Genomic DNA, 26,572 nt, shown 5'->3' with positions numbered 1-26,572 from the left:
CATTATAAGCCAAATATACTTAATGGATTTTAATAGCTTTTACAGAGTAAATTCTATTAGCTGAAATTCAAATTGATTCTCCTACCAATCTCTTTAAACAATATTGTTTGTTTCACGCACCTCTCTAGCCACATTGCTTGTTTTCACTTCCTGTATAACTGTGCCAAAGATGATATAATCAACAACATCCTTTGGGACATTGGTCCGATGCAACAAACCCCTGAGAACAGAAGTCCAAAGCAAAGAAGCATTTTACACATCAAAGTAGGGCCACAGATCATTACTTAAATAAAACATTGCACTTCTTTAAAAGGGTAACTTTGAATTTAAAGAACAGAGAGTGTGCCTTTTGCTTAATTCGACAACCATGTGGCACCTTATCAAAGAAGAAATGAATGAAAGAGTGATTTAAAAAGTTACCACGTGATGCTCAATTGGCAATGAGTTACACAGAAAGAATAACAATTCAGAACATGATAAAATGGATAAGTAAACATAGTAATGTTAGTGGGAACCACGTTTTCATTCCAAAGAGAAAAGAGACAAATGTAAAATTAAAGAGATGAAGTAAAATCCCAGGTACATTAAATTTAAATTTGAAATATCAATATAAATACAAGATTTAAATAATATAGTTTTCTAGTTATCCCCACTGATAAAGATTAGATGCAGTAACACTCCAGTAGAAAGAGCACACTCTGACCTCAGATTCGGTTTCTAAATGTCATTCCCCATGGGAATGAAAGGAATCAGAACTTTTTTAAAAATGAGACTAGGTCTAAAGCGGGGAAAAGTACAAAGTGAATCTCACAGACCTATTCTGTACTAAAAATAAGAAAGCACTAAAAGACTAATGGAACCATCGCAAAAACAGGAACACAGGTATACACATTTGTCAAAACTCATCAAACTGTACCCTTAAAATCTCTGCATGTTATTGTGTGCAACTGTATGTCAAAAAATACTGTAATAAAAAACAAAAGGGACATAGGAGTCAACTTGAAGGAGCTCCCACAGATAAAATGTGGGATAATCTGAACTTCAAAAAGAATAATGACTAAGCTTGGCTATAACACAAAAAATAAATAAAAATCCATTAAGTCCTCTTCATTTAAAAAAAGAAAAAAACCTACTCTTTATAGAAAATACCAGCCAATAAATGTAGGAGGAATAAAAGAATCAGAAAAAGCACCAATCTATAATCTCTAATGTAATAACTGATTCAAGAAAAAATTATCAATGAAAGCTAAAACTGTTTGGTGGAAGGCTGTTGGGAACAGGACGTTCACATGGTGCTAAGATATCCCTTTACAGGTTACTGAGGGATTGCAAAGGGAAAATGTACCTTTATAATCCAGACCTGGCAGTCTGACCACCACCATGACGAAGTGCTTAGATTCAGCATCATACATCATGTGCCTCTTGAAATGATACAATACCCATGTGCTTTACCCATGAAGCATTCTTACCCCAAAATGCTCAACCTGAATAAAATCAAGCCTCTACATCTAACTTCCAGTTTACAAGCAAATTCATAGAGAAAAGTTAAATATCACCATAAGGAAACATCCAAAATGTGGGACATTTATAGGACAGCTGGCCTGGACTTTTCAAAAAGTCACTGTCATGTGGGGGTGGGGGTAGGGGAGCAGAGGGAGCAATTAATGTTCTAAATTAAAAGACACTAAAAAGACACATTCACTTGTAATATGAAAAGAGACATAACCATTTGTAATATGAACCTTGATTGGGTCCTGGTTTGAAAAAAAATATTAAGACAAGACATTCTTGGAATAATTGAGGGGGATATGACTATGAATTGGATATTAAAAGTTATTATGAAATCATTATTATCTTAGATATGGTAATGGCATCACCATAGCAGATAGCAGAGAAGGTCCTTATTCTTAGGAGATAAACGCTAAAGTATTTAGAGCTGAAATATGCAAAGCTGAACCATAGAGATACAGCAAATATGGCAGAATGGCAACAATTATTAAATCTAAGTGGAGGGTATTTAAGTTTTCACTGTATTAGTCTTTTAATTTTATTATACATTTGACTTTTTTTTAATAAAAAGTTGAAGAAAACTTGCAAATCTCCAGCCTGGGATGATAATCAGAAATAGCACCATTATCAACAATTGGAAAATAAACTGGTTTTGAGGAAAAGATAATTTTTATTTTTGATGTGCTAAACTTGAAGTGTCAAAGAAATGGTCAAATTTAGAAATTTGGGAGTCCTCTACATTAAAAAAATAAAGATTAAGTAGATGAGATTTTTAAGAAAAAACATGTGCATAGAGGGAATGCAAAGCTCTAAGGACTGAAACTTGCAAAATACCTTTAAAAAAGAGAAAGAAGAATTCCAGCTTTTTAAAAGTAGAGAAGAATCAGTCAGGAGATGGGAGGGAAATCATAAAGGTTAATATTAAGGAGACAAAGGAAGACAATTTCAAGTACAGCTGGCAGTGTCAAATGCCATAGAATAGAGAGACTGGGACCTGAGAAGACATTGGTGCATTTAATGATCACAAATCACTACTATTAAGAGAAGCTTCCAAAGTATTATTACTGTAGAGCAATGGGAATGGAAACGATTATTCTAAGATTAAGGAGAATAAATGGAATAGTAAGAAAGAAGCAGGGCCGGTGGTTCAGGTGGTTGGAGCACCGTGCTCCTAACTCTGAGGTCACCGGTTCGATTCCCACATGGTCGAATGAGCTGTGCCCTCCACAACCAGATTGAAGGACAACGACTTGGAGCTGATGGACCCTGGAAAAACACACTGTTCCCCAATATTCCCCAATTAAAAAAAAAGAAAGGAAGGAAGGAAGGGAGGGAGGGAGGAGGAAGGGAGGGAGAGAGGAGGAAGGGAGGGAGGGAGGAGGAAGGGAGGGAGGGAGGAGGAAGGGAGAGAGGGAGGAGGGAGGGAGGGAGGGGAGGGAGGGAGGGAGGAGAAAGAAAAAAGAAGCAACTGCTGCTTTCATCCATTCTTAAAATCTGGCAGGAAGAGAAGAAATAGGACAGGCAGAATAGGAAGAAAGGTCAACTAAAGGGAATTTTCAAACTAGGAAAGACCTGTGGGTGGTGCAAAGCATCAATGGAAAATTAATGCGATAATGCCTTACATCCACCAGGTTGAATTTGTATACCACACCTGGCTAAAATCAAGAATAAACGAATCTTGTAAAAGCTAGTAAGTGCTTTCTTACCATATAAAAATTACCATACAAAAATTAATATATCCTAGATATGGAAATTCTATTAAACTTGTTATTTCAAGGGTGAAAACTGGAGAAAAGTGCTTTTAATGAATGAAACTGCATTTACTTACGAAAGTGCTGCTCTAGCCAAATCATGTGGCATCAGGTCTTTATATCTGGGGAAAGAAAATAAGTAATTGAAATCCAAAGCCTAGAGCTTTACAAAAAATTATTTTTCATTCTATTTGAAATACCTAAAAAGATCATCTAACATATGCTGCTACAAATACATTTAACTTTACTATCTAAGAGAGTCCATCATTTTAAATGAAGAAATAGTGTGACTTTTGCTATTTGTCATCCTTAAAAATCTGGCAAGCATTAACTCAGGCTGAGCTGGCTAAGAATCTAACAAAATTTTCCCCAGTATCTTATTGTTCAGCATGACACACGTTAAATATTTTTAAAATTAAACTCCGCCTTTTCAATTCACCTTAAAATATACATATATATGTATGCATGTGTGTGTGTGTATATATATATATATATATACACACACACACACACACACACATATATATATATATGTATATGTATATATGGATATTCTCGCTCTCTATTTTGTGATGCCTAAAGGGACATGAAGGATGTATTAGGACTTTTTACGAAATTTTTTGTTCTGAAGTAATATGAAATTTATATAATAAAAGAATTGGAGAGCTAGAACAGGGTTCCTGCATACCCTTTACCCTGCTTCCTCGAATGCTAATATCCTATATAACCATGATGCACTTGTCAAAACTAAGAAATTAACATTGGCACAATACAGTCATTAAGCTACTATCTGGATCTCACCAGTTTTTCCACTAATACCCTTTCACTGTTCTGTTCCTGAATCTAATCCATGTATTTTGTTGTCATGCCTCTTTAATCTCCTCTAATCTGTGAGTGTCTCAGTTTCTCCTTATCTTTCATGACCTTGGCACTTGAAGAGTAGGGTTATGGATTTGGGGAAAGAATATCACAGAGGTAAAGTGCTCTTGTCATTGCTTCATATCAGGGTGGATGTGATATGAACACGACTTATTACTGGTGATGTTAACTGGATCACTTGGCTCAAGTGATCTCTGCCAGTTTTCTCCCCTATTTTTCCCTTTCTTTACTAATTTGTTAGAAATGAATCACTAGTAGGGCCCTTACTCAAGGTGGGGAGAATTAAGCTTCACTTCCTAGAGGAAGAAGTAACAAAGAATTTGTGGACACATGTTAAAAGCATCACAATTTTGAATAAATATTTGGGGGGAGAGAGTTAGAGGCTATGCTAATATCTTGTTTCTTAACATTTCTCACTAATTTTAGCATTCATTTGTACATCTCGCTTGCATCAATTATTACTGTGGTGTTCCAATGGTGATTATTTTCCTCATTTCTCCTATATTTATTAATTGAAATTTTTCTGTAAGGAAGATGTATCTTTTCCTCTCGTTTATTTATTTATTCAATCATTTATATCAGATTGGACTCATGGATATTTATTTTATTATTTTTTGGGTTATGATGCAATACTAGCATAATTTATCTTGTTGATCAAAGTGTTCTAACTTTGGTCATTGGAAGCTATTCTATGTTGGTCTTGTGTCCTTTTGACATGCATCCATTTTTCCCCCCACTTTCTTCAACCAGAGACCTCGGCGTTAGGAGCACTGCGCCCCAACCATCTGAGCCACCGGGCCGGCCCTATTTTTTCTTTTTTTTTTAAGCACTTCTCTACTTTCTGGTACAACAAGTGTCTCTGGTTCATCTTGTTATTTCCTCTGGCATAGACCTAGTCATTCTTCTAGGGAGCCCTCGTTTCTTTTATTGAAAACCAAGATCTAAGTGTGAACTCTGTTCGTTTGTTTAAATGTAAAAAATAAACTCCCTTTAAGTCAAAGATTTCATTATTGGGTTGAATAACAAGATCTATTAAGTTCCTGAAAATTAAAACCAAAAAATCCAAAGGTGTTTTTATTCTCACTGTGAATCACAGAATCACCAGTAGTTTTCCAAATTTTTCCAGTTCCCTCAATTTAAAACCAATTCCCTCAAACTTAGAACAGAATAATTTAGAGAAAAGTTGTGTGTCAATTTTTAAACCATAAACTATTTATCATTTTACAATCTTTATTCTCTTGCTCCTATATTCCTCTCTTCCAGGAAGACTGACAGACTCCCATATCCCACTGTTGGAATCTATTTCTAGGAGTGTTTCCCAAATACCCTCCACCTCTAAGGAGAACCTGGTCTTCCAAATATCACTCAAGTTGAAAGCAAAGTTTCTTCAAATCGAACAGAAAAAGATTATTCCATTAGAAAATGAACTTCTATTATAGAAGACTTTTTTGTCACCTCAATTAGGACATCAATAATATGATTCAATTATTTGTGTTCTTTATAAATTCTTCGCTCTATATTTTTAATTTTTTTCTTTATATGAATATTGCCTTAAAATTTATTCTTTCTTCCCCATTAACTATCATTTTTTACATTACCCAAAGTTTTTCTCTTCTCTTACCACTAAATTGCTCATTAACTTTGTCTTCTTCTTTTCAATCAGGATCCAGAATTAAACTAACACATAAAAAATAACAAAAGAAACAAACCCTATACTAATGTGCTGAATATCTCAAATCAAACTTCATGGAAATACTAATTATCAAAAAAAAGTTTAAATAAATGATTTAGTTGACTATGTTCGTATTTTTTAACAGCTAGTAAAACAATTGAAATAAACATCTACATATGGTAATATGTAAACAGGCTTTCCAAAAAAAATGGTCTTCCTAGCCAAGAACTTTCTTCTCTTGCTGGAACTTTCTTTTCCTACCCTGCTAATACTGCTGAGTACAAAGAGGATTCCATCTCCTCACTTTTCTGGGGCTAAAGCTTCAGATTCTTACTCTTACTGTTGTGTCAGTACAGGAAAGAGATTATAGAAAGAAACATTGTTAAATGGCAGACTCAATTGAGAAGAGGCTGAATAAAACTTCACCACCACTTTCTTGTAGCATTACTTCTATGAGAAAGTACTCTCTAGGTACTAATTCATCTGTTTAAGAATGAATGTTTATTGTTTGAGTATGTATGTACACACACACACACACACACACACACACACAGAGCGCCTGCACTGTGTGTGCATTTGTATCTTCCACAAATGATGGCATTATATACATTGCTCAGTATCTTGCTTTTTACACTTAATGTGTCTTCAAGATCTTTTCATATTAGTAAAGATAGGTCTCATTATTCTTAGCAGACGCCTAACATTTCTAGCCTGTTTTCAAGTGAGTGACTATTCAAAATATGAACATCAAAACAATCTAAACAGAATAGAACTAATGTTTCATTTATTTTGAATCTAGTTACCAAAGTCTATCATCAGCTTTTGGACAGACTGGGCCTTATTTAGGGACAGAAAAGGAGCAGAAAAGTCTAGGGAGAATAGTAGTTTGGTTCTGGGGAATTCTCAGGCTGGTCTAGGATCATTTGGATTCCATATACTTGGGATGGTGCTATGAGGGAGTTTGGACCAGCCCATCAACTTCAATTCTGATCATTTCCAAGAGGCCAAAGCAGTGGATTGAAGGCCCTTCAGAATGTCCATGGGCCCACATCCTCAGCATGCAAACTTCCGAAGAGGCACAGAAACAATGTACTCATCTCCAGACAGGGAAAGGATACCTCTACTGGAAGCAAGCTATCTGCGCCCACACTAGGTTTTCAAAGTAGGGCGAGTTGAATCTCACACTACACTAGGTTGTTCATGAGAAGGGATGAAAAACAAATCTGCCGTATTATTTCACCACTGGCTTGACATATTCTGTATTAATTTCATGAAAATGTTACCCATATGTTAGTCCACTAACAACAATATTACCTACTGGGTTACATTTAGAAAGACCACTTTTGAAAGTGCCTTAAAAGAAGGAATAAATAAACCATATGAGGTGATGGATGTGTTAATTAACTTGATTGTGGTAATCATTCACAATGTATACATATATTAAACCATCACATTATATGCCTTTTAAAAAAATCACATTGTACAACTAAACAGATAGACTTTTTATGTGTCAATAACACCACAATAAAGCTGAGGGGAGAAAAAAGGAAAAAAATAACACAATCATTTCATACTTACGAAGTGCCTGACAGCAAAAATGGAATGCGAACACCATCGACCACCACGACATTTCTTATATTGGCTTTGGCTAAAGTTTTCTTTGATTTGGTCTGGGCAACTTTAAGACAAAGTTCAAATAAGTTAGTTAAAATACATGAAGTCAGATGACTTTACGTTTTTAAAGACAGACATTCTAAGAAGAATTACCTCATTCAATGCCAAGTTCTTTTTGCCATTTACGAAACCACTTCAATATATATTTTTTCAAAAAGGCTAAGAAACTGACCAGCATTTACAAGTTTCCAAATAATATTTAAGGTAAATACAGAGATTATATCTAATAATGATGATATTTATGCCATTAACAAAATTGTTTCTTTTACTCAAGAGTTTGACAATCACACTAAAAGCAACCAATTTGATACATAAGTCTGTCCTTAATATTAGAAGTCACAATTGTTTACTCTTCACATGGATTAATATTCTTGCCTTTTTATGTAGAAATAAAGGTCATTTGGTTGATGACTATTGCCCTTCTGCAAAAACCTAGAATGCTTCCTGATTCTGTTTGACTCAATTTGTCTAGTTACTTTCTGACATCAAAAGAGTAACCTTCCTCTAATTTTTTAATTAAAAAATAAAACATGAATATATGCTCATGATTAAAAAAAAAAACAGGAAGAAAGAAGAAGAAAAAGAAAGAAAAGTAAACAATACTAAACTATGGAGAGTAAAAACTCTCTATGCCTTACACACCATGTCTGTAAACCCATAGCCAAAGCTGATTAGATTCAGGATGGGTAATGCACCACCAAAAGTCAATGCACAGAGTAGCTAACCAGTAACCCATGTCAGCTACCTATGTGATAAGCTATGTCTGTCAGATGTTCTCTTAGGAATCTAAGCAAAGAAGCAAAGAGAAATGCCAATTAGTTGAAGCTGAAAGGATGCCAAGAGGAATTTTTGCTGCCCCGTAACTCTGGCTTACAAATGACGTTAGTTGATCAATCTGTCTCAGAGCTGATCACGGACTTTGGTAACTAGGTTCAAACTAAATAAAACACTAGTTCTATTCTGTTTAGATTGTTTTGATGTTCATATTTGAACAGTCACACACTTAAAACCATGCTAGGAATGAATGTTAGGCATCTACTAAAATAAAGAGACTCAGCCAGGTTAACAAAACCAGAATTATTAGTTTTTTTAGACAAAGAAACTAAAACACAGGAAAGTAAAGTGACCAGTTCAAGGTCACACTGCTCAGAAAGAGGTAGAACTGAAACAGAGCAGAGGTCTTCTGAATCCTGGGAAGGTGCCTTTTCTATTAAGTTATTATCTGAGTAGAAATACCATAATAAAACCCAAATCAGAAGTCACAGATCAATACAGCACCTGGCAAGGAGATAAGGTATGAACTTGTCAGGGTGTTTTTAGCACTGGCCACTGAAGATACACACCTACCTGCATCAGGGTCTGCAAAAGGATGTATTCAACAGTGAAAAAGTCTAGTTCACTGGGTTTACTGAGAGTCTAAATGACCCCATAAAAATCAACAAATTTATTTACTTTTTTCATTTCATATTGCCCAAACAACCTTCTTTTACTACCCAGTTCCCTAGTCACCCCTATTTCAGGAATGAGTCCTGTTGTATATGGGTCAGGAAGATATTCATTAATACAGAAGCCTAAATCTAACTGCAGATGTAAAATGTTAGCTTTTGGCCCAAGTCTCAAGAGTGTAAACTAATCATCTCCAGGCCTGACACGGCGGGTGAATAAACTGACCAGCAGGCTGCACGGAACCTCCATGACTCCGCCAGGCCCCAAACCCCAGAAAGCACCTCCTGTTCACATCCTCGAGCCCAAGCCGACGCGATGTAACACTACTACTGACTGGCCTTATGTTATTTTAATCTGAAGGCAATAGTGATGTTCGTGTTGCTCATAAAAGGGGGAAACTTAGCAAATTGATTTTGGTTTCCATTCAGAATTCACAAATCTAGAATCTAACATTTAAATCAAAAATGTTTATTTTACAAATGACTGTACCTGGGGCAGCAGCGTGCAGCTGAGAGGAACAGCTCAGAGGTCTTACAGCTGGAAGACAAAATAAAGTTTACAAAAAGCAATACAATTCAATGTCTGTGTAAGATGTTTATAAATCCAAATGTAATATTAAATAAGAACAAATTAAACTTACAAAATCCGAGGGCCAACTTTGATGTACTGGGAAGGTTTCTAAAAGTGTAAGTCAAGATGGAAGCCATTCTGAAATCTAAAAAGAAAAGAACAAAAATATGTCCTGGGTTATTTGAACAATTTGCAGCTTCTATTGTAGTCTAGGATCTCTGATAACCTCATCTATGGCTACTGTGAAATACTGTAACATTTAATCTATTACCAACTATCCTCCTGTAGTAATAATATTATAACTACATTGACATAGCTTTCACAGTATGCAAATCACTATTGTAAACCTGAACTTATCCAATCCTCAATGACCTATGGAGTTGGCATGATTATTACACGCTCTGTAAGAGATGTGAAAACGAGGCATACAGGGATTCAGTCACTTGCCCCAAGATCCACAGTTAGTAAGAGGCAGAGAGGGAATGTGAAGCCAGGCATTCTAGCTCAAGCTTACGCTCTTCTCTAGGGCCAGAGGAGTAGAGAGATTGCTGGGCGTGATCATGAAGCCACCCATGTTCATGTCCTGATTTTGACATTTGTATTGTGATTTTGTGGAATGTTTGTATTTGAAGGGAATACGCACTCAAGTATTCAAGGATAGTGCAGTATAATGAATGTCAGCAACTTACTCTCAACTGTTATTAAAAAAAGTTCGTGTACTGCACTTACTACTTTTTTATAAGCTTGATAGTCTCAAAAAATATATATATATATTAAAACACTATAAAGATATTTACAATATATTAACCATTTCCCTACATTCCTAAAAATGAATTCCTACAATCAGTAAGGAAAAAAAAATGGGCTAAAGATATGAACAGACCATTCACAAAAATGGAAGTACAAATGGCCCTTAGATACATGAAAAGGTGTTCAATCTCATTCATAAGAGAAATACAAATTAAAAACACACCGAGATACACTTTTTGACCTGTCAAATGGACAGAAATTCAAAGGTTTGATATATATTGTGTGGTAAGAGTATACACAAACAGGCACTCGTATATACTGTGTAAATTTGTGCAATCCCTATGGAAAGTAATTTGGGTATTAACTATCAAAACTGCAACTGTACCTAACTTTTGATCCAGCAATTTCAAGTCCATGTTTTTACTTCATGGATGTTACTTACACACATGTGACATGATCTATGCTGTCACTATTTGTAATAACAAAAGATTAGAATAACCAACAAATAGGGAATTGGTTAAGTAACCCATGCTATGACTACCTGATAAAATATTATCTAGTTATAAAAAAGATAGGGAAGTTATTGCCAATATGGGGCCATTTTTAACCTGTATTAAGTTAAAAAAAAAAGCAAGTTGCAAAATAGTGTGTACAGCTGCTATCCTTCGTGTTCAAGAGAGGAAAAATAATACACACATTTCCTTGTATCTGTATAAAATACCTTGGAAGTAGAAATAAGATGTTAAAAATAAAGGTTGGCTGGAATGAAGGAAACAGAGTAACTAGGGGACTGAGTGTAAAGAATACTTGTCATTGTACATTTCTCAATTTTGAAACATGTTTTAACTTTAAAAAAAAAAAAAAGATAAGAATGAATTGGCAAGATTTGCCTAGGAAGGCTGTGGAAGCCAGCCTCTAAGACAGCTCCCAATAAAACCATCTCCGCCTTTTGGAATTCCTATCCTCCCACATTGTACCACGGTTGGTCTGTGTAAACAAAAGAATATGCCACTTCTGAGATTCGGCTACAGGAAATACCGCAACCTCAGTCTTGGTCTCTCTCTCTCTCTCTTAGATCATCACACACCCTGAACGGAGGAAGCCAGCTGGCTCATCTCCACTAGACTCAGCCCTGCGAAGGGGCTCACATGGCGAGGAACTGCTGCCACCTGCCAACAGCCACATGAGTGAACTAGGTGGGAAGTAAATCCTCTAACTCAGCAAGCTTCCAGAGGATGACAGCCCTGACCAACATTCTGACTACACAGCCTAATGAGAAACTCTAAGTTAGAACAATGCAGTTAATTCACCCAGAAACTGTATAATACATTTTTAATGTTTTAAGCTGCTAAATTTTGGGATAATTTGTCTCACAAATAAATACAACAGGTAATATAAAAGCCTTATTTAACTTTGTTTCGGTAAAAAGAGGATGCCTTATAGCTTCAGAAAAGAAAAAGAAAAATCATATTTTTCCAAATATGTGGATTGGAAAGAGATGAAGGAATTTAGGCTCACCAGCCCAGGGATAGTCAAGGGACTCTGGCCAGGAAACACAATTAGCCCATGAGATGGGCAAACACTGTTTCCAGAAGTTACATACTCGTATGATGCCACATGAGTTTGGGATACAAGTTTCCTTAAGTAAAGTTCAGCATGATAAAATTCACAAATATCGTCAAGAAAATGTTGATAAAGAAAAAGGGGGACCTTGCTCTAACAGATAACAAAACTTTCTATAAAACACTAGTAATTAGGCAGTGTAATTATGGCACAGAAATAAATTAAACTTGTCAACAGAATAGGACGTAGCAAGTTCAGAAGCATATTCACTGATTGTATAAGAATTCCGCATATAATAAAAATAACATTCCAAATTAAGTGGGAGAAAGATGAATTATTCAATAGATTTGTTGGGGAAATGGCTAACCACTTGCAAAAAAATTTAGGTCCACAATGCACACCACAAGTACAAATACATTCCAAAGGGATTAATCCCAATATATATTTTTTAACTATAAAAATACTAGAAAAGGATATCAAAATATTTCTTATAATCTTAGATGGGGAAAGTTTTCCAACATGTGACACACAACCCAAAGGCCATAATGGAAAAGAATAACTAATGTATCTGATTAGATACACATTTACAATATCTAACAGCAAAAGATACTAAAATAAGTTAAAAGGCAAACAACAACCAATTCAGAGAAAACATTTGCAACATGTAAAACAGACAAAGGGTCAATACCCATATTCCACAAAGAACTTTTACAAATAGAAAAAGAGAAACACTCTACAATGGAATCTGTGGTTTTCACCCCCAATATCCATTTCACCCCATTACATAGTTGCCATATGTGGTTTGCATCAGGTTGAATCCAATCCAACTCCAGGCTTGAAACCAATCAGAATAATCTCCTTTTTTTTTCCCAACAGTATTGGTTCAAGTAATCAAAGCCTACAACAATGGTGCCTGGTGTTGCCTTTACCACTGGTATGGATTTAGGCACCGTCTAGTCAGCCTGACAGTCAAGTCTTCTGCTTGCAACTCTGCAAGACAAATCTCTCCTCCTGAGGCTTGGAAAGGCTACAGCAGTTTGCAAACAAGAAAAAAGCTAGCTTAAGGACAGAGGTGATCTCAAAAGAGCTGTTGACAGAGGCAAGAATCTCAGAAAAAGAAACTAGAGCCCTGATTGAATCATATCTGAAACTACCATCCCTTCAGTTCTGTGAATCAATAAATCTCCTTTAATAAGCCAATTTGAGTTGAATTTTCTGTTATTTACAACAGGAAGGTTCCTTCCTGATACATGACCAAAAGAGCAACTCACAGAAGAAATCTGAATGCACCTTAGTAGGAAATGACTAAATAAATTATATTATAAACATACTATGGACTGTGTAGCAGTTTGGAAAGAAAAATGAAACAATGATATACACGTATATACTGACATGGAAAGATATCTACAATATACTATATTAAATGAAAAAGCAAGCTGCAAATGAGTTTGTATAGTAAGACTCCATATGGAGGTGGGTAAAGAGAGGGAGAGGAAGAGGGAGAAGGGGGGATTGGAGGGAGGGGGGAGGAGAGAGAGGGGTTGAGGGGGAGGGGGAGAGAGGGAGAGAGAGAGAGAAATCCATAAAGCTACAAGTCTATATAATTAAGGGATAAAGAAGGGCTTTTATTTTATATTCTTCTGTCTTCTTAAATTTTTCTTATAATGAGCATTTTATTTTTTATGTACTGTATAATTAGTTTTATTTCAAATCTACATGCATTAATATTTATATAGATATATAAAAATATACAAATGCATAAAAATGTTCAGAAAAATACATAGCAAAATGTTAGTAGTTATCACTGGGTAGTGGAATTATAGATATACTTTTCTTTAGACTTTTCTGTAGTTTCCAAAAAAAAGTTACATAGAACATATATTCAATCAATAATTAATAAAAAATAGGGAGAGATTTCAAAAGAGGGACTACACAAACTACCCTATGGGAGGGTTGACCCTTACTGTCATGTGCTGTAAGCTTTAGGAAATTGGTATTTTTGACTCAAGGATTTGGGGAGCATGGATACTCTACTATAAGACAGGCTTGAGTAGCATGTGGAACTTTGGAAAGATGCATAAAGTTGCAGGCACTTGGGAACACGGGAAAGAGAAAAGGGACTAAAGTGACTACGCAGGTAAGGAAAACAAGATGGATTGGCTCCAACAGCTCATGATTACAACATCATTAAGACACAATGTAAGGTTAAGAGTGCAGTCTCTAAAGCCAGACAGTCTAAATCCAAATCCTGGCTCCACCCTAGTTTTATGACCTTCAAGTTACTTAACCTTTCTGTTTTAGGATTAAGATACCAATAATTCATCTGCAAAATGAATCTGTAAGATACAGCTAATTCTAGTACCTACCTCACAGGGTTGCTGCGAGGAATAACTAAATTAGCATACATAGAGCACTTAAATAAAATGTTTAAATAAAAAAAATTATTACAGTAAAGGACACATTGCCATTAAGCCCCCTCAAAATACTCCCCCTCACTTCACACACACTTATCCCATCATCCTTGCCACTTTCTAAAGCAGTTCTGGAAGTCCTCTTTCTCGAGTGTCTTTAGTTGCGCTGTTGTGGCTGCTTCCATGTCCTGAATCATTTTTACTTTGGAGAAGAGCCAGAAGTCACACAATGCCAGATCTGGTGACTAAGGTGGATGAGGACACACCATCATGTTTTTGACAGAAATTGCCGTACCAGAAATGATGTGTGACAAGAAGCGTTGTCATAATGGAGGATGATTTAGGGTACACTTTAAAACATACCTTCTCTCAACTGTAGCTCACACCCGACTGACTGCACCAAACAAGTAGACACTTGTCACACACTGTTGCTAAGGTTTGATGCACCGCTTCCCATATTGAAGATCCCTGCCTTTCCGTTGGATGGCACTTGGCAGCAGCATTCACCGTATTTTGTGATCACAACGGAAAGGCTCCGTGTCACACATCATCACTTCTGGTACGGCAATTTCTATCAAATAAAGCATTACGATGTGTCCTCATTCACCTTATTCACTGGATCTGGCACCGCACGACTTCCAGCTCTTCCACAAAGTCAAAATAACCATGAAAGGTAAATGTTTTGAATCGATTCGGGACATCAAGGCAGCCAGAACAGCGTAACTAAGGACACTCACGAAACAGGACTTCCAGACCTGCTTCAGAAAGTGGCAAGAATGATGGAATAAGTGTGTTCAAAGTGAGGGGGGAGTATTTTGAGGGGGATTAATGGCAATGTGTCTTTTACTGTAATAAATTTTTCTTATTTAAACACTCATCGTATTTTTAATCATACCACATAGTCATTGCATTTTTAAAGAGTTGCAAAGCAAAACAAAACAAAGAATATATGACAAGAGATCAATGTGCTTGCAAAGCCTAAACTATTTACTATCTGGCCCTTTACAGAAAAAGTTTGCCACTCCTGATCTAAACTCATGTTGGAGGGCCTTTGAAGGTCATCGAAAATCCTCCTTGAAAATTAAATGATCACTGGTCACCCAGTTTCTCCTTAAAGTGCTGAGTGATGGAGGACTCACTATTTGACTTAAGCTTTAAACAGAAACCTCTCTTCTTTCTTTCCATACTCATTTCAGCCTCAACTTTCCTGCCATTTCCCCCCACCCCTTCTTGCTTCCTGTCTCGTGGAACTTTGAATGTGGTGAGCAGTGCGACTCAGATTGACATCCGAACCCTGGCTCTGCCTACTACCAGAAAACTTACATAAACTCTCTGAGCCTCCCAAACCACCTAGAAAACGCAAGTGACAATTTGGGGATTGTAAGGATTAAATGAGAGAGAGTGAAAAGTGCCTAGATCCTCAATGTTGTTTGTTTTTGAAATCAATCACCGTATTGGAAGACTGGAGACCATCTTTCCAGCACAAACACAGCCATCATGCAATGCAGCGCTCTTGACTGAAAAGTTAGTCGACTTAGGCTCTAGTCCTAGTTCTACCACCTGTGGCCATGGTTGAAATCACACTGATTCATGGGCTTCAGTTTCCTCACGGATAAGACGAAGAGGATGAATGACCAGGTGAATGGTCAGGTCCCTTCTGGGTTAGAACATTCTGGAAGCACTGATCTCCGAACAGGACGGAGGAATGTCTCCGGCCACACTCGAGGCAGGAGAGGTCACAGGACCGAGTCCCACCCGCGGTAGCAGGAATCTGGGTAAACCCGTGGGCCCGTTCTGAATCTCTATAGCTGCTCACCTGACTCCTAGCAAAACAAGAGAAACAACAAACACGCAAACACACAGAGACACACACAAGAAAACAGTGCGTTCACTTGCGGTTATAAGACAGGTGACAGCGAAGCCGGAAGCTATAGACAGAACGCCAGCCCATGTTACTAACTCCGTTGGCACCGGAGACTTCCTCCATAAAGCTTCCGTCGGCTGGAACTCCACTCTCCCAGGGAAGGGAGACAGCCGCGGGCAGTGGAGCAGTAAATGGGAAAGAAGTACAGAGCAGGCCGAGGGGGAAAGGCCAGGCGGAAAGCCGCGCGCACGTAGCCTCACCTGCGTTCGCGTCCGCTCAGGCTCCCGCGGCTGGCAAGGTTAGGACCCAAGTGCCAAGCCTCGCCCGGACCAAGGGGCGGGTCCTGCCTGGGAAGGACCCCTCACGTCGCTCACGGCTTCCGCGGGCCTCGCTGGCCCTGCGGCTGCCCACTGGCCGCCTGACTGGAAAACCCGGCTCTGAGCCCCTCCTCGATAGGCCCCCTTCCTTCTAGCGGAGAAGGCGTCCTTTCTGCCCCGTTACCCAGAAGCGAAGGGCAGGGTTAAAGGACCGGCAGCAGCTCAACATCGAGGTTTTAGTCAGGCAGTACGTTGGACTCTTGTCTGGGGCCAGGCTGCGGGAAGAAAAGTCTTCGGGCGGACAGCCAGCACTTCAAGCGCTTTCCACTTTCGTCCTCTTCTGTTCAAGATGGTGGCCTCCCGGGCAATTGGCAGCCTCAGCCGCTTCACTGCCTCCAGGACGTTCCGATGCACAGGTGAGGCCTGGCTGAGGGCACCCCGGAGCCCCTGGCATAACTCCTGCGGAGACTGGGGCCACCTCGGACCCGCGTCTCCCACTCGTTGCCGCCTTCCTGTCCCCGCCCGGAGCCGCAGCCCTGGGTCGGGGGGAGGGATGCTGTCCTGAGACCCGTGTCCTTGTGAAGGCACTGTCACTTCTTCTCTCACGACTCCCGAGTCCTGCAGCGATTTCAAGCTTCCCTAACTCCTAACGTTTCTGAGTCCTGTCCACCGGTCCGGCAGTGTCCGCAGGTCTCCCCGTCTCACTTCTGGGCTCACGCCCCTCTTACTTTCCTTAATGATGGCCTTGGATCTGTCCCTACTAGATTGGGAGTTCCAGGACTGGGACAGTACAGTCTGTCACGTCTTTCTGTCTCCGCGGCAACTCGCCGGTAACAGCGCTGTCTTAGGTTCTTGGATGAAATTAACCTGTCTTGTAAATGACTGCCACCGCCTGCTCCTTTCCCCCAAAACCAGTTTTTACCACATTTTTAAATAGGGGGCTCAACTCTTGCTGTTCCAATAATCCCAGTGTGAACATATAGTGTGTTGAATTTCAAGGGGAGGTTCTGCAACTTCCTACAAGAAACAGTCTTAAAAATAAGCAAACGCGTGTATCTTAAGGAATAAAATGTTAGATAATTTTAAGAACTATTTCTAATCTTGTTCCTGACCATACCCGGTTACCTTGCATTAGCTGTATTATCTTTTAATCCTCAAACTGGCAGTGAAAGTGGGTGATTGTGGAAAACCTCCTATCTAAAATCTATAAGGTAAAATGTGACTTAACTTTTTTTTATTGCATTTTGTACTTAATACTGGTTACTTAATTAGACACTTAATTGGTAATATATCCTGAACCACTGGTTTTATGCTGAGTTTAGATAGGTAGCTGGAGTCTCTCTTTACTGTAGATTAATTTTGAATGATTGAGTCTTTTTCTGCTTCCTTATTTCAACCACTGTTTTTAGTTTCCATAGGACTGCTGTGTGTGTGTGTGTGTGTGTGTGTGTGTGTGTGTGCCAATCCTATTACCAAAAAAAATTGAAATGTTGTAAAGATTGAGGAAAGGGATTGAGAAAAAAGAATCACCCATTCTCTTACTACTCACATGTTTGTTTTGTTTCCTGTTTTCTGCATTTATGGTTTAGCACTAGAAAAATAAAACGTGTATTTTTGAACTTGCTGCTGCATTGGTTTTAAGGTACTTCTTATGGATTAGCAGCTGGCGTAACACTGAGTTGATAGTCAGGTCATGTGGTTTCTAGTCACTATGTGACTTTGGACAGATACCTTAATTTAACTGGGTTTTATTTTCCTCAGCTGTAAAATGAATGAGACTATGACTTTACCTTGAAATGAGAAATAGCATGACAGAGCAATTAAGAGCGTTACATTTGGAGTCTGACTTCTGGATTTGAATCTGGTTCTGCCTTTTACCCTCTGGTGACCTTGAGCAATTAATTTCTGTGTGTGTTCTCATTTGTGAAATGGAGAATAATTCCACCTTGTGAGCTTTAAAGGAGTTATTTTAGGTGTAAAGCAGATTTTCATGAAGTGCTCAGTAAATGTTAGCTATTACTAACTCTTTCCTGCCCTGAAGAATTATGATTCTATATACACAGAATTTCTACAAGTAATTTTTGCATTTTATCTGTGTAATTAAAAGTTACAAGCTTAGTTTATCTATTTTTTTGTATTGAAATATATATACATATAAATATATATATTGCATTGTGTTTTCACCAATAAGAAAATATAATTCATTATAGTTATTGTCCCTTCTAATATCAATTTATAAATTTTGAAAAAAATGTCTGGAAAGTGAATTTAAAATTACCTGCACACCAGTATTGCCATTTATTTATGTATGTGTGTATTTATTCAATTTGAGTTGACATTCAATATTATGTTATATTAGTTTCGGTGTCAGGTGTATAGCATAGTGGTTAGACATTTATGAAGTGAACCAGGATTGCCATTTAGACTCAACAGATTGATCCTTCACCCTGAAGTTTGGTGCTAAGGCATTGCCAAACATGTAATGAGAGTATGACATTTACTGGTAGATGATTAAATTCTCTTGAAACTGAGTTGTAATTCTTGAAGTTTTCACCCATTCTTCCTCTGTGAATGCTAAATTCTGAATATGACTGTCAAATGAAAATCACCAAAATATCTTGTTTAATTTCCACTCCTACCCTAAATCTAAATTCCTAATTATCTAAGTGGTAAAATAATTTCACAGGAAATAGATTACAGGCAAATACTTTAGAAGATGGTGTATACATAAATTTAATTCTCACTTCCTTAATCCTATGCCTTGATTCTAGCCCTTTGAATAGTATTGAGAACTGTTGATTGTTACAACCAAAGTATTAACATTTTCACATTTGAAATTTGTGTCAACATAATCCAACTCTCTCCACAGCTGTATTATTAGGTCTGGTGGTTATCTTCTTGAGTTAAATTATTAAAGTGATTAAGAAGTGGGAGAAAGGTTTCTCTTTCTTTTGCTGGCACAGTAGATATAGGTTAAAGTTCACCCAACTGCTCCAGTGTGAGCTCTGCTTATTAGTTAGTAGATAACACTACATTCCAAAAGCAAAGCTACCTTGTACTCCAACTTGATTTAGTTGACTGTAGTTTGGAATTTTTTTCAGCTATATTTGTACATGTACTGGTTTTTCTCTTTGCTTTTTGTCTCAGTTGATGTAGTGCAGGTTTTGTGTATTTGCTATGTGTGTGTGCAGCAAAGGTAGGTTAGTGGGTGAAAGGTTAAAATGGTTTAATCTCTAAGCTAATGAGCACCAACCTGTTTTCTCAAGTATTTGGTCTTTGAAATTGCAACATACTTATTTACATATTTATGTTTCTTTGTTTGTTTGTTTGGTTTTCTTTCTTTTTTTTCTTTTTGCCCCCAGACCCCCAGTTTTTAAGCCATTGTTTCTCAGTCTAGTTGCGTAGGGCGCAGCTCCCTGGCCCATGCTGGTATTATGAGCCTTGCACGTCCCCCCGGCTGAGGCAGTCGGTCCCCAGTCAGCAGCTCACGGCACCTCTCACTGGCTGCCGGCTGCTCATGATGCCTGCCTGCCAGCCAGCACGGCCACAGTAGCACATGTCAGCACACAGCTTGTTTGGTTTTCTTAGTACGTATTTCCACCTCATCCCTCCCACTCTGCATTCCCAATCAGTCCATTCCTACTTGAACACTCTGGACCCTGTTTTAGCTAGAATTGCCCATTCCCTGGCTTCCCTCCCATTAGACTTTCTACTTTACAGGCAAACTGGTTTTTATGCCAGGCCTATTTTCACCTCTCACTTACCTCTGCTGAGTAGGAGCTGGTTCTTCCCAGATATATCACTGGCTGCCATAGAATGTAAGCTCCACAAAGACAGAGATTTTTGTCTGTTCACTCCAAGTGCCTAGAATGTGTGGCATATGGTCGGCTACGGTAAATTGTTTTTGTTGTTGAATGAATGACTGAGGTGATGCTGGAAGAGATTACAGTTTAGTTGGAGTAATACCTGCTACAGATGCAGCAATTACAGAACAGAATATTAAATAAAGAGAAACATTTGGGCGGAGATGGGAAAGACTGTTGTAGATGGAATCTCAAGGAAGAGTGATAAATACAGATGATACAGATGGAAAAGCAAAGAAGGAAAGTATATCATTAGCGAGGTAGAGGCACTGGAGATTGAGGAGATGGCTGGCTTCTATCTTAATGTACTTTGGTGTAACCTTTGACTTACAGGAACTTTTATAATCATTACATCACCTTCATTTCTAGCTTTACAAGAACACTGAAATGCACTAAAAGACTTGTTCATGGTCATACAGCAACTAAATGATAAACCTGGTGGTTGCACCCAAGTCTTTTTTTTTTTTATAATTTTATTTTTTTGTCAGACAAGCATGGTTTGGTTGTGGTTTTTTTCCAGGACTTTATTGGGGAACAGTGTGTACTTCCATGACTTTTTTCCAAGTAAAGTTGTCCCTTCAGTCTTAATTGTGGAGGGCGCAGCTCAGCTCCAGGTCCAGTTGCTGTTGCTAGTTGCAGGGGGCGCTGCCCACCATCCCTTCCGGGAGTCGAACCGGCAACCTTGTGGTTAAAAGGACGCGCCCCAACCACCTGATCCATCTGGGAGCTCAGTGGCAGCTCAGCTCAAGGTGCCTGTTCAATCTTAGTTGCAGGGGGCAGAGCCCACCATCCCTTGCAGGACTCGAGGAATTGAACTGGCAACCTTGTGGTTGAGAGCCCACTGGCCCATATGGGAATCAAACCAGCAGCCCTTGGAGTTAGGAGCATGGAGCTCCAACCACCTGAGCCACAGGGCCAGCCCCGCACCCAAGTCTTTTGACTCTCGGGTCCTTTGTCTTTGCACTAAGAGGGCTGACTTGGATTACTTAAAGAAGAAATGCAGGGGGCAGTCAGTTAGCTCAGTTGGTTAGGGTGCGGTGCTCTTAAGGTTGCTGGTTCGATCCCCACATGGGCCACTGTGAGCTGCACCCTCCACAACTAGATTGAAACAACTACTTGACTTGGAGCTGATGGGTCCTGGAAAAACACACTTAAAAAATAAAAAGAAGAAGAAATGCAGACAGAACCAGAGATCACCCCACTGTAGTTCTGGTGCCTTCTACACAGTTTTCTTTTTTTAAATAACATGTTGCTTTGCCTTTCAAACCAGTATAAAACTGCTATTTTCTATACCTTCTATCCCCGCCCTTAAAGAATTGCAGGTTAGAGAGAAAGATGGAGGAAGCAATAGCCTTGGCTACTATTCTTTTTTTATTGGGGGAGGGGAACAGGACTTTATTGGGGAACAGTGTGTACTTCCAGGCCTTTTTTCCAAGTCAAGTTGTTGTCCTTTCAGTCTTAGTTGTGGAGGGCGCAGCTCAGCTCCAGGTCCAGTTGCCGTTGCTAGTTGCAGGGGGCGGAGCTCTCCATCCCTTGTGGGACTCGAGGAGTTGAACCGACAACCTTGTGGTTGAGAGCCCACTGGCCCATGTGGGAATCAAACCGGCAGCCTTCGGAGTTAGGAGCACGGAGCTCTAACCACCTGAGCCACTGGGCCGACCCCGCCTTGGCTACTATTGATGGCGCTCTCCTAATCCACTTCACAATCAGTGGGTTCTCCAAATCAGTGGTTCCTATGTGACCATGTGTTGTCCACTCCAATTACCTTTTTAAAAAATACCGATTCTAAGGCCCAGCCCCCTTAAATTCTGATTTGGTGGTTTTAGGTTGTCTGTCATCCAGAAATTTATGAGTGTATTTGAGCCTCCCTAACTGATTCTAATGCCCACCATAGTTCTGGAATCACTTTTCAATACTGTTATGGGAAATCCAGTCCAGTTGGGTCTGTTGAATAGTCGCATGTGTAATAGTTTAGCCATGTGTTCCTCATTCCAAAAGGGTCCCTGCTACCTGGTCAAATATAGAACATCCTAACTTGGAAACGGTATGGTTCTAAGGTTTTTTCTAAATCATGTAGAAAATACTTTTGGTAGAAAATACTTTACCACATATGGCCCTTGGTGAAAACCGTTGAAAAAAGTTTGGACACCCCTGACCTAGAGCAAGGTGTTTGGATGAGAGCAGGGCAAAGATGAGCCTTTAGTGCTAGGAAAAAGAGTAATGCCCAGAACAAAGCTGAAATTCTTGCCTAGACTTCCTCAATATTCCTTACCTTCTATCCAGAATACAAATTGAATGACCCTCTGCCGGGACTTCTCTTGTGATGGCTTGTGCTCAAAAGATGATATCATTATGCTGGAGAGCCTCACATAGTGAAGTGTTGGCAAAGAGGAAGGAGAATAGCTGGTCTTTGTTATCCTCAGGATAAGAGTATTCTTGTGGAGTGTAATAGAGTGTAATACAGCATTTTCAGTTAGAAATGCTTAAAATAGTAAAGTGACATAGGCTGACCTTTATAATAGTCACTAGTGCCCCTTGATTTTACTTTTGATAACACTGGAAACTCCATCTCACCATAAAAATGCAAGAGGATATGGCTGGAGAATGTGGTTGAGACATATTTGGAATACATTTGGGACTGATTTTATGGATTGCTTTGTTATTTCTTAGTGTATACATTTCCTATTGCTACTGTAACAAATTTCCACAAACTCAGTGTCTGAAACCATACAAATTTATTCTCTTACAGTTATGGATGTGAGAAATGAGTTGCATTGGGCTAAAATCAAGTGTCGGCAGGGTGTGTTCATTCTGGATGCTCTAAGAGAGAATCCATTTTCTTGCCTTTTCTAGCTTCTAGAAGCTGCCTGCATTTCTCAACTTCTTCAAAGCCAGCAAAATGGGACCAAGTCTTTCTCATGCTACCATCTCTCTGGTTCTCTTTGTCTCTCTCTTCCCCTTTGTGATTACATTGGGCCCAACTGGATAACCCAGGATTAAGGACAGTGGATTAACGACCTTAAATTCCATTTGCAACCTTAATTCCTCTTTGCCATATAACCTAACATATTCACAGTTTCTGTGGATGTGGACATCTTTGAGGGGCCATTCTTCGACCTACCACATTTAGTATCCCAATAATTATGTGAGCTGACACTTGAAACAAAAAAGATATGGTAGTGGTCACAATAATGGCCTAGAACACACTGTTCTAATTTTTGTTGTTGTTATAAATTCTAGCTTTGTAATATATAACAGGTACTACAGAAATTGTTTTGTAAAAGAATTAATTTTGAAATACCTTTTTCTTACAGGTTACATTTGTCGCAACTTTACAGGATCTTCTGCTTTGCGGAGTAAGTTTAATTTCTTGTTGACATGCTAACATTGCTTTTAAGATTTATTTAGCAATAAACATGTTTACAAATAAATTTTCTTTCTCTTTTTAGCCAGAACCCATGTCAACTATAAAGTCAAAGGGGATGTGGCAGTTGTTCGAATTAACTCACCCAATTCAAAGGTACCTACTTTAACTTGCTGCAGTTTATTTCTGTGATACACTGCATGGATTACTATGCATCCATGAATCCAGTCCTGAATGGGAAAGAAAGAAATCCACCATAACCTTATCCTATGTGTCACGCCGGGTGGCCTGCGGGGTCTCTGCTCCTACTCCCCACATAAGAACGCAGGATGTGGCGAGGCCAAAAAGGAACACCCACGGAGCCATAGGTAGGGGAGTCATACCACTATCGTCTCACTGGAGGCTGGATTCACATGACGTGCAACCTGCTGTCCGCTTTTCTGCCAACCAACCGACGACTCTCCTCGACTCCACTCCCCAGCGCAGCTGCGGCAGTTATATTAGTGGCCAATGGCTCAAGGGTTACCGCTGACGGCCAACTAGCCACAGCTGACAGCCATCTACTACCTGAGCCAACACCTTTGCACGTGAGGCCAAGAGCCTGGAAACTGCTCTCTGGGGCTCTGTCCCCACACTATGAACTACGGTTTTGATAGTTAATTTAGTGAGTTTGAAAAATTGCCCAAGGAGTGCAGTTTTCTGGAGCAGAGGTCTTTGTTTAAGAATTCCTTCTAGGTGACCTTAGGGGTCAGATTAACATCAAGGATTAATAAAACTAATCTTGTATTACAGCATAGAATTTAGATAAGAGGTGACTTTCTAAGTAAGAACCAGAGTACAAATTTTGTTTATAAGAATCAAAACTCACCTAACCCATCCTAACTATGAGGTTATTGAATCTGGTTTCTTTATTACCTGCCTAACATAAGTCATTATTCATAAATTATCTGGGTTAAGTGTGGTTGTTAAGCTTCCTGATGGCTCTGAATAAGCAGGTGCAGGTCACGTTGGAGGTCAAGTTCTGTTCAAAGTGGAGCTTCATTTGTTTTTGACACCTTCAACAAAGCATCCAGGCTTTTGCCAAGAACAGCTTTATTTCTGGAGCTCGTGGTTTTTGCCTATTTAAAATTGGTGTAAAGATTTTATATTTCAGAAATCTGGTTACCAGAGTCTAGATGAATAGGAGGAGTTAGGTGGAAGCAATTAACAACTATCATAAATTAGGGAAAATAAAAGACAGCCCCCCCTCCCCCCAGAGTAAACCTTGATACCCACTGACCAATTCTAACTTAAGGTACTTTTTCAGAATTTTCTAAGTTGAACATTTTTCCTGAACACAAAAGTAACAAATTTAAAAAATTGTTAGGTAGGATTTTTAAAACTATATGGTAGGAAATTTTAAAACTATAAAGAAAAAAATAACAATCATTCATACTCCAAACCCAAAGATAACCACTTTTAACATTTAATCCAGTATTTATGAAATTAAGATCATACTATATGTCTAATTTTGATCCCTTTTTTCCCTTAATGTTATACAAATTTTTTTCCATGCCAGTAAATGTTTGTAGACTTATTTATAGCCTGCATATGATTCAAACTCTTTGGAATATGACCCTGGGTTCCTCTTCGGAGTAGGCCTATTTTTAAAGGGAGGGGCACTTATAGTTGGCCAAAGCTGCCTGAATAGAAAGCTACTGGGTTTTGAGTTTTCTATTCCCTGCCTTTCTTTCTTGCTTCCAACTTGCTTCCAAGTATATTTCTTCTGATAATCATATTTCCTACAATCAAAAAGCATCTGATGGTGATTTGCACATCTGGTACTTCAAATTTAAACTGTTAGATTTATGTATTTCCCTTTGGCAGGTAAATACACTGAACAAAGAACTGCAATCAGAGTTCGTAGAAGTAATGAATGAAATCTGGGCAAGTGATCAAATCAGAAGTGCTGTCCTCATCTCATCAAAGCCAGGCTGCTTTATTGCAGGTGCTGATATCAAGTAAGTTTTAATAAAGTTGATTTTAAAAAAATGAGGGGCTTGTTGCTTAAGCCGCGTAATATTAAATACAACCTTTCCTTAAAGAAGTTGAAAGCAGTTCAGATTTGAATAGAATAAAAAATGCTATAAAATTGAACTAACAATGAGATGACATTTAAAAGTTTAAAAAAATCATGTTAACAAGGACTTGGGGAAGTGAGAAAGTTAATATATTGCCAGTAGGAATGCCAATTGGTACAGCCACTTTGGAGAGCAATTTGGCAGCATTTAGTAAAATTGAAAATGCATGTATCATAAAATCTAGTGATGCCTCTTCTAGGTATATATGCTAGAGAAATCCCACTCTTTGTACAAGGATGTTCAGTCCTGTGTAGTTTAAAATAATGAAGAATTTGAAACAAGTTAAATGTTAGTCATTAGGGGAATGGATGAGTAAAACGTGGAACATTCCCATGATAAAATACTACAAAACAGTTGGAAGGAATTAACTAGATCCACAACATAATGTTAGCGCTCCAAAACATTTAAGTTAAAAAAAAAAAAAAGGAAAGTTGCAGAATGTTTTATACAGCATATAGTTTTTACATAAAGGTTTTTAAACCATACATGAAATACTTCTTTATGTTATTTATGGATACAAATATGTGGTTGATCTGGAAGGATACACTAGAAACATGAAAATCGTTGTTTCATGGCAAATGAAGTGGCTGGTAGGACTTGAGGAGGTTGTCAAAGGGAACTTGACTGATGCGGCTAATATTTTCTTTCTTTTGTTAAATGGTAGAATGTATGTGTATAAAACTTGTTTACAATTCTTTAAAGCTCATATAAGGAAAATACATTAGTGTTTGTTTAATGGGCTAAAATCTTAACAATTGTTAATTCTGTCAAAATACGAGTATTTGTTATTCCTTGTACTTTAGACAATGATAGCCAGTA

At 38.4% G+C, this 26,572-nt stretch overlaps 2 protein-coding genes across 4 annotated transcripts in view; one reads left to right on the top strand and one right to left on the bottom strand.

Moving 5' to 3' along the window:
• Nucleotides 1-16,487, bottom strand: part of HADHB (hydroxyacyl-CoA dehydrogenase trifunctional multienzyme complex subunit beta) — a 30,191-nt gene extending 13,704 nt beyond the window's left edge. Inside the window, exons 1-6 of one of the 3 annotated variants that reach the window (XM_019735320.2) lie at nt 16,350-16,487; nt 9,572-9,646; nt 9,421-9,468; nt 7,390-7,489; nt 3,338-3,382; nt 121-220 (exon numbers count right to left, since the gene is read on the bottom strand). In XM_019735320.2, the coding sequence (XP_019590879.1) occupies nt 121-220; nt 3,338-3,382; nt 7,390-7,489; nt 9,421-9,468; nt 9,572-9,638 (360 nt within the window). In that variant the 5' untranslated portion in view covers nt 9,639-9,646; nt 16,350-16,487. Of the gene's footprint in view, nt 1-120; nt 221-3,337; nt 3,383-7,389; nt 7,490-9,420; nt 9,469-9,571; nt 9,647-14,588; nt 14,797-16,185; nt 16,319-16,349 lie in introns of those variants that run through there. The other 2 variants (XM_074331798.1, XM_074331799.1) reach the window with 2 other exon arrangements.
• Nucleotides 16,488-16,690: 203 nt separating this feature from the next.
• Nucleotides 16,691-26,572, top strand: part of HADHA (hydroxyacyl-CoA dehydrogenase trifunctional multienzyme complex subunit alpha) — a 37,871-nt gene continuing 27,989 nt past the window's right edge. Inside the window, exons 1-4 of the mRNA XM_074331797.1 lie at nt 16,691-16,822; nt 23,584-23,625; nt 23,719-23,789; nt 25,500-25,633. Coding sequence (XP_074187898.1) covers nt 16,756-16,822; nt 23,584-23,625; nt 23,719-23,789; nt 25,500-25,633 — 314 coding nt within the window. The 5' untranslated portion in view covers nt 16,691-16,755. The remainder of the gene's footprint in view (nt 16,823-23,583; nt 23,626-23,718; nt 23,790-25,499; nt 25,634-26,572) is intronic.

The sequence above is a fragment of the Rhinolophus sinicus genome, linkage group LG05, assembly GCF_036562045.2.
Source record: "Rhinolophus sinicus isolate RSC01 linkage group LG05, ASM3656204v1, whole genome shotgun sequence".
In the NCBI taxonomy this organism is placed as follows: Eukaryota; Metazoa; Chordata; class Mammalia; order Chiroptera; family Rhinolophidae; genus Rhinolophus; species Rhinolophus sinicus.
Note: the sequence above shows the minus strand (reverse complement) of the source record. Positions and strands in the feature narration are given on the sequence as shown.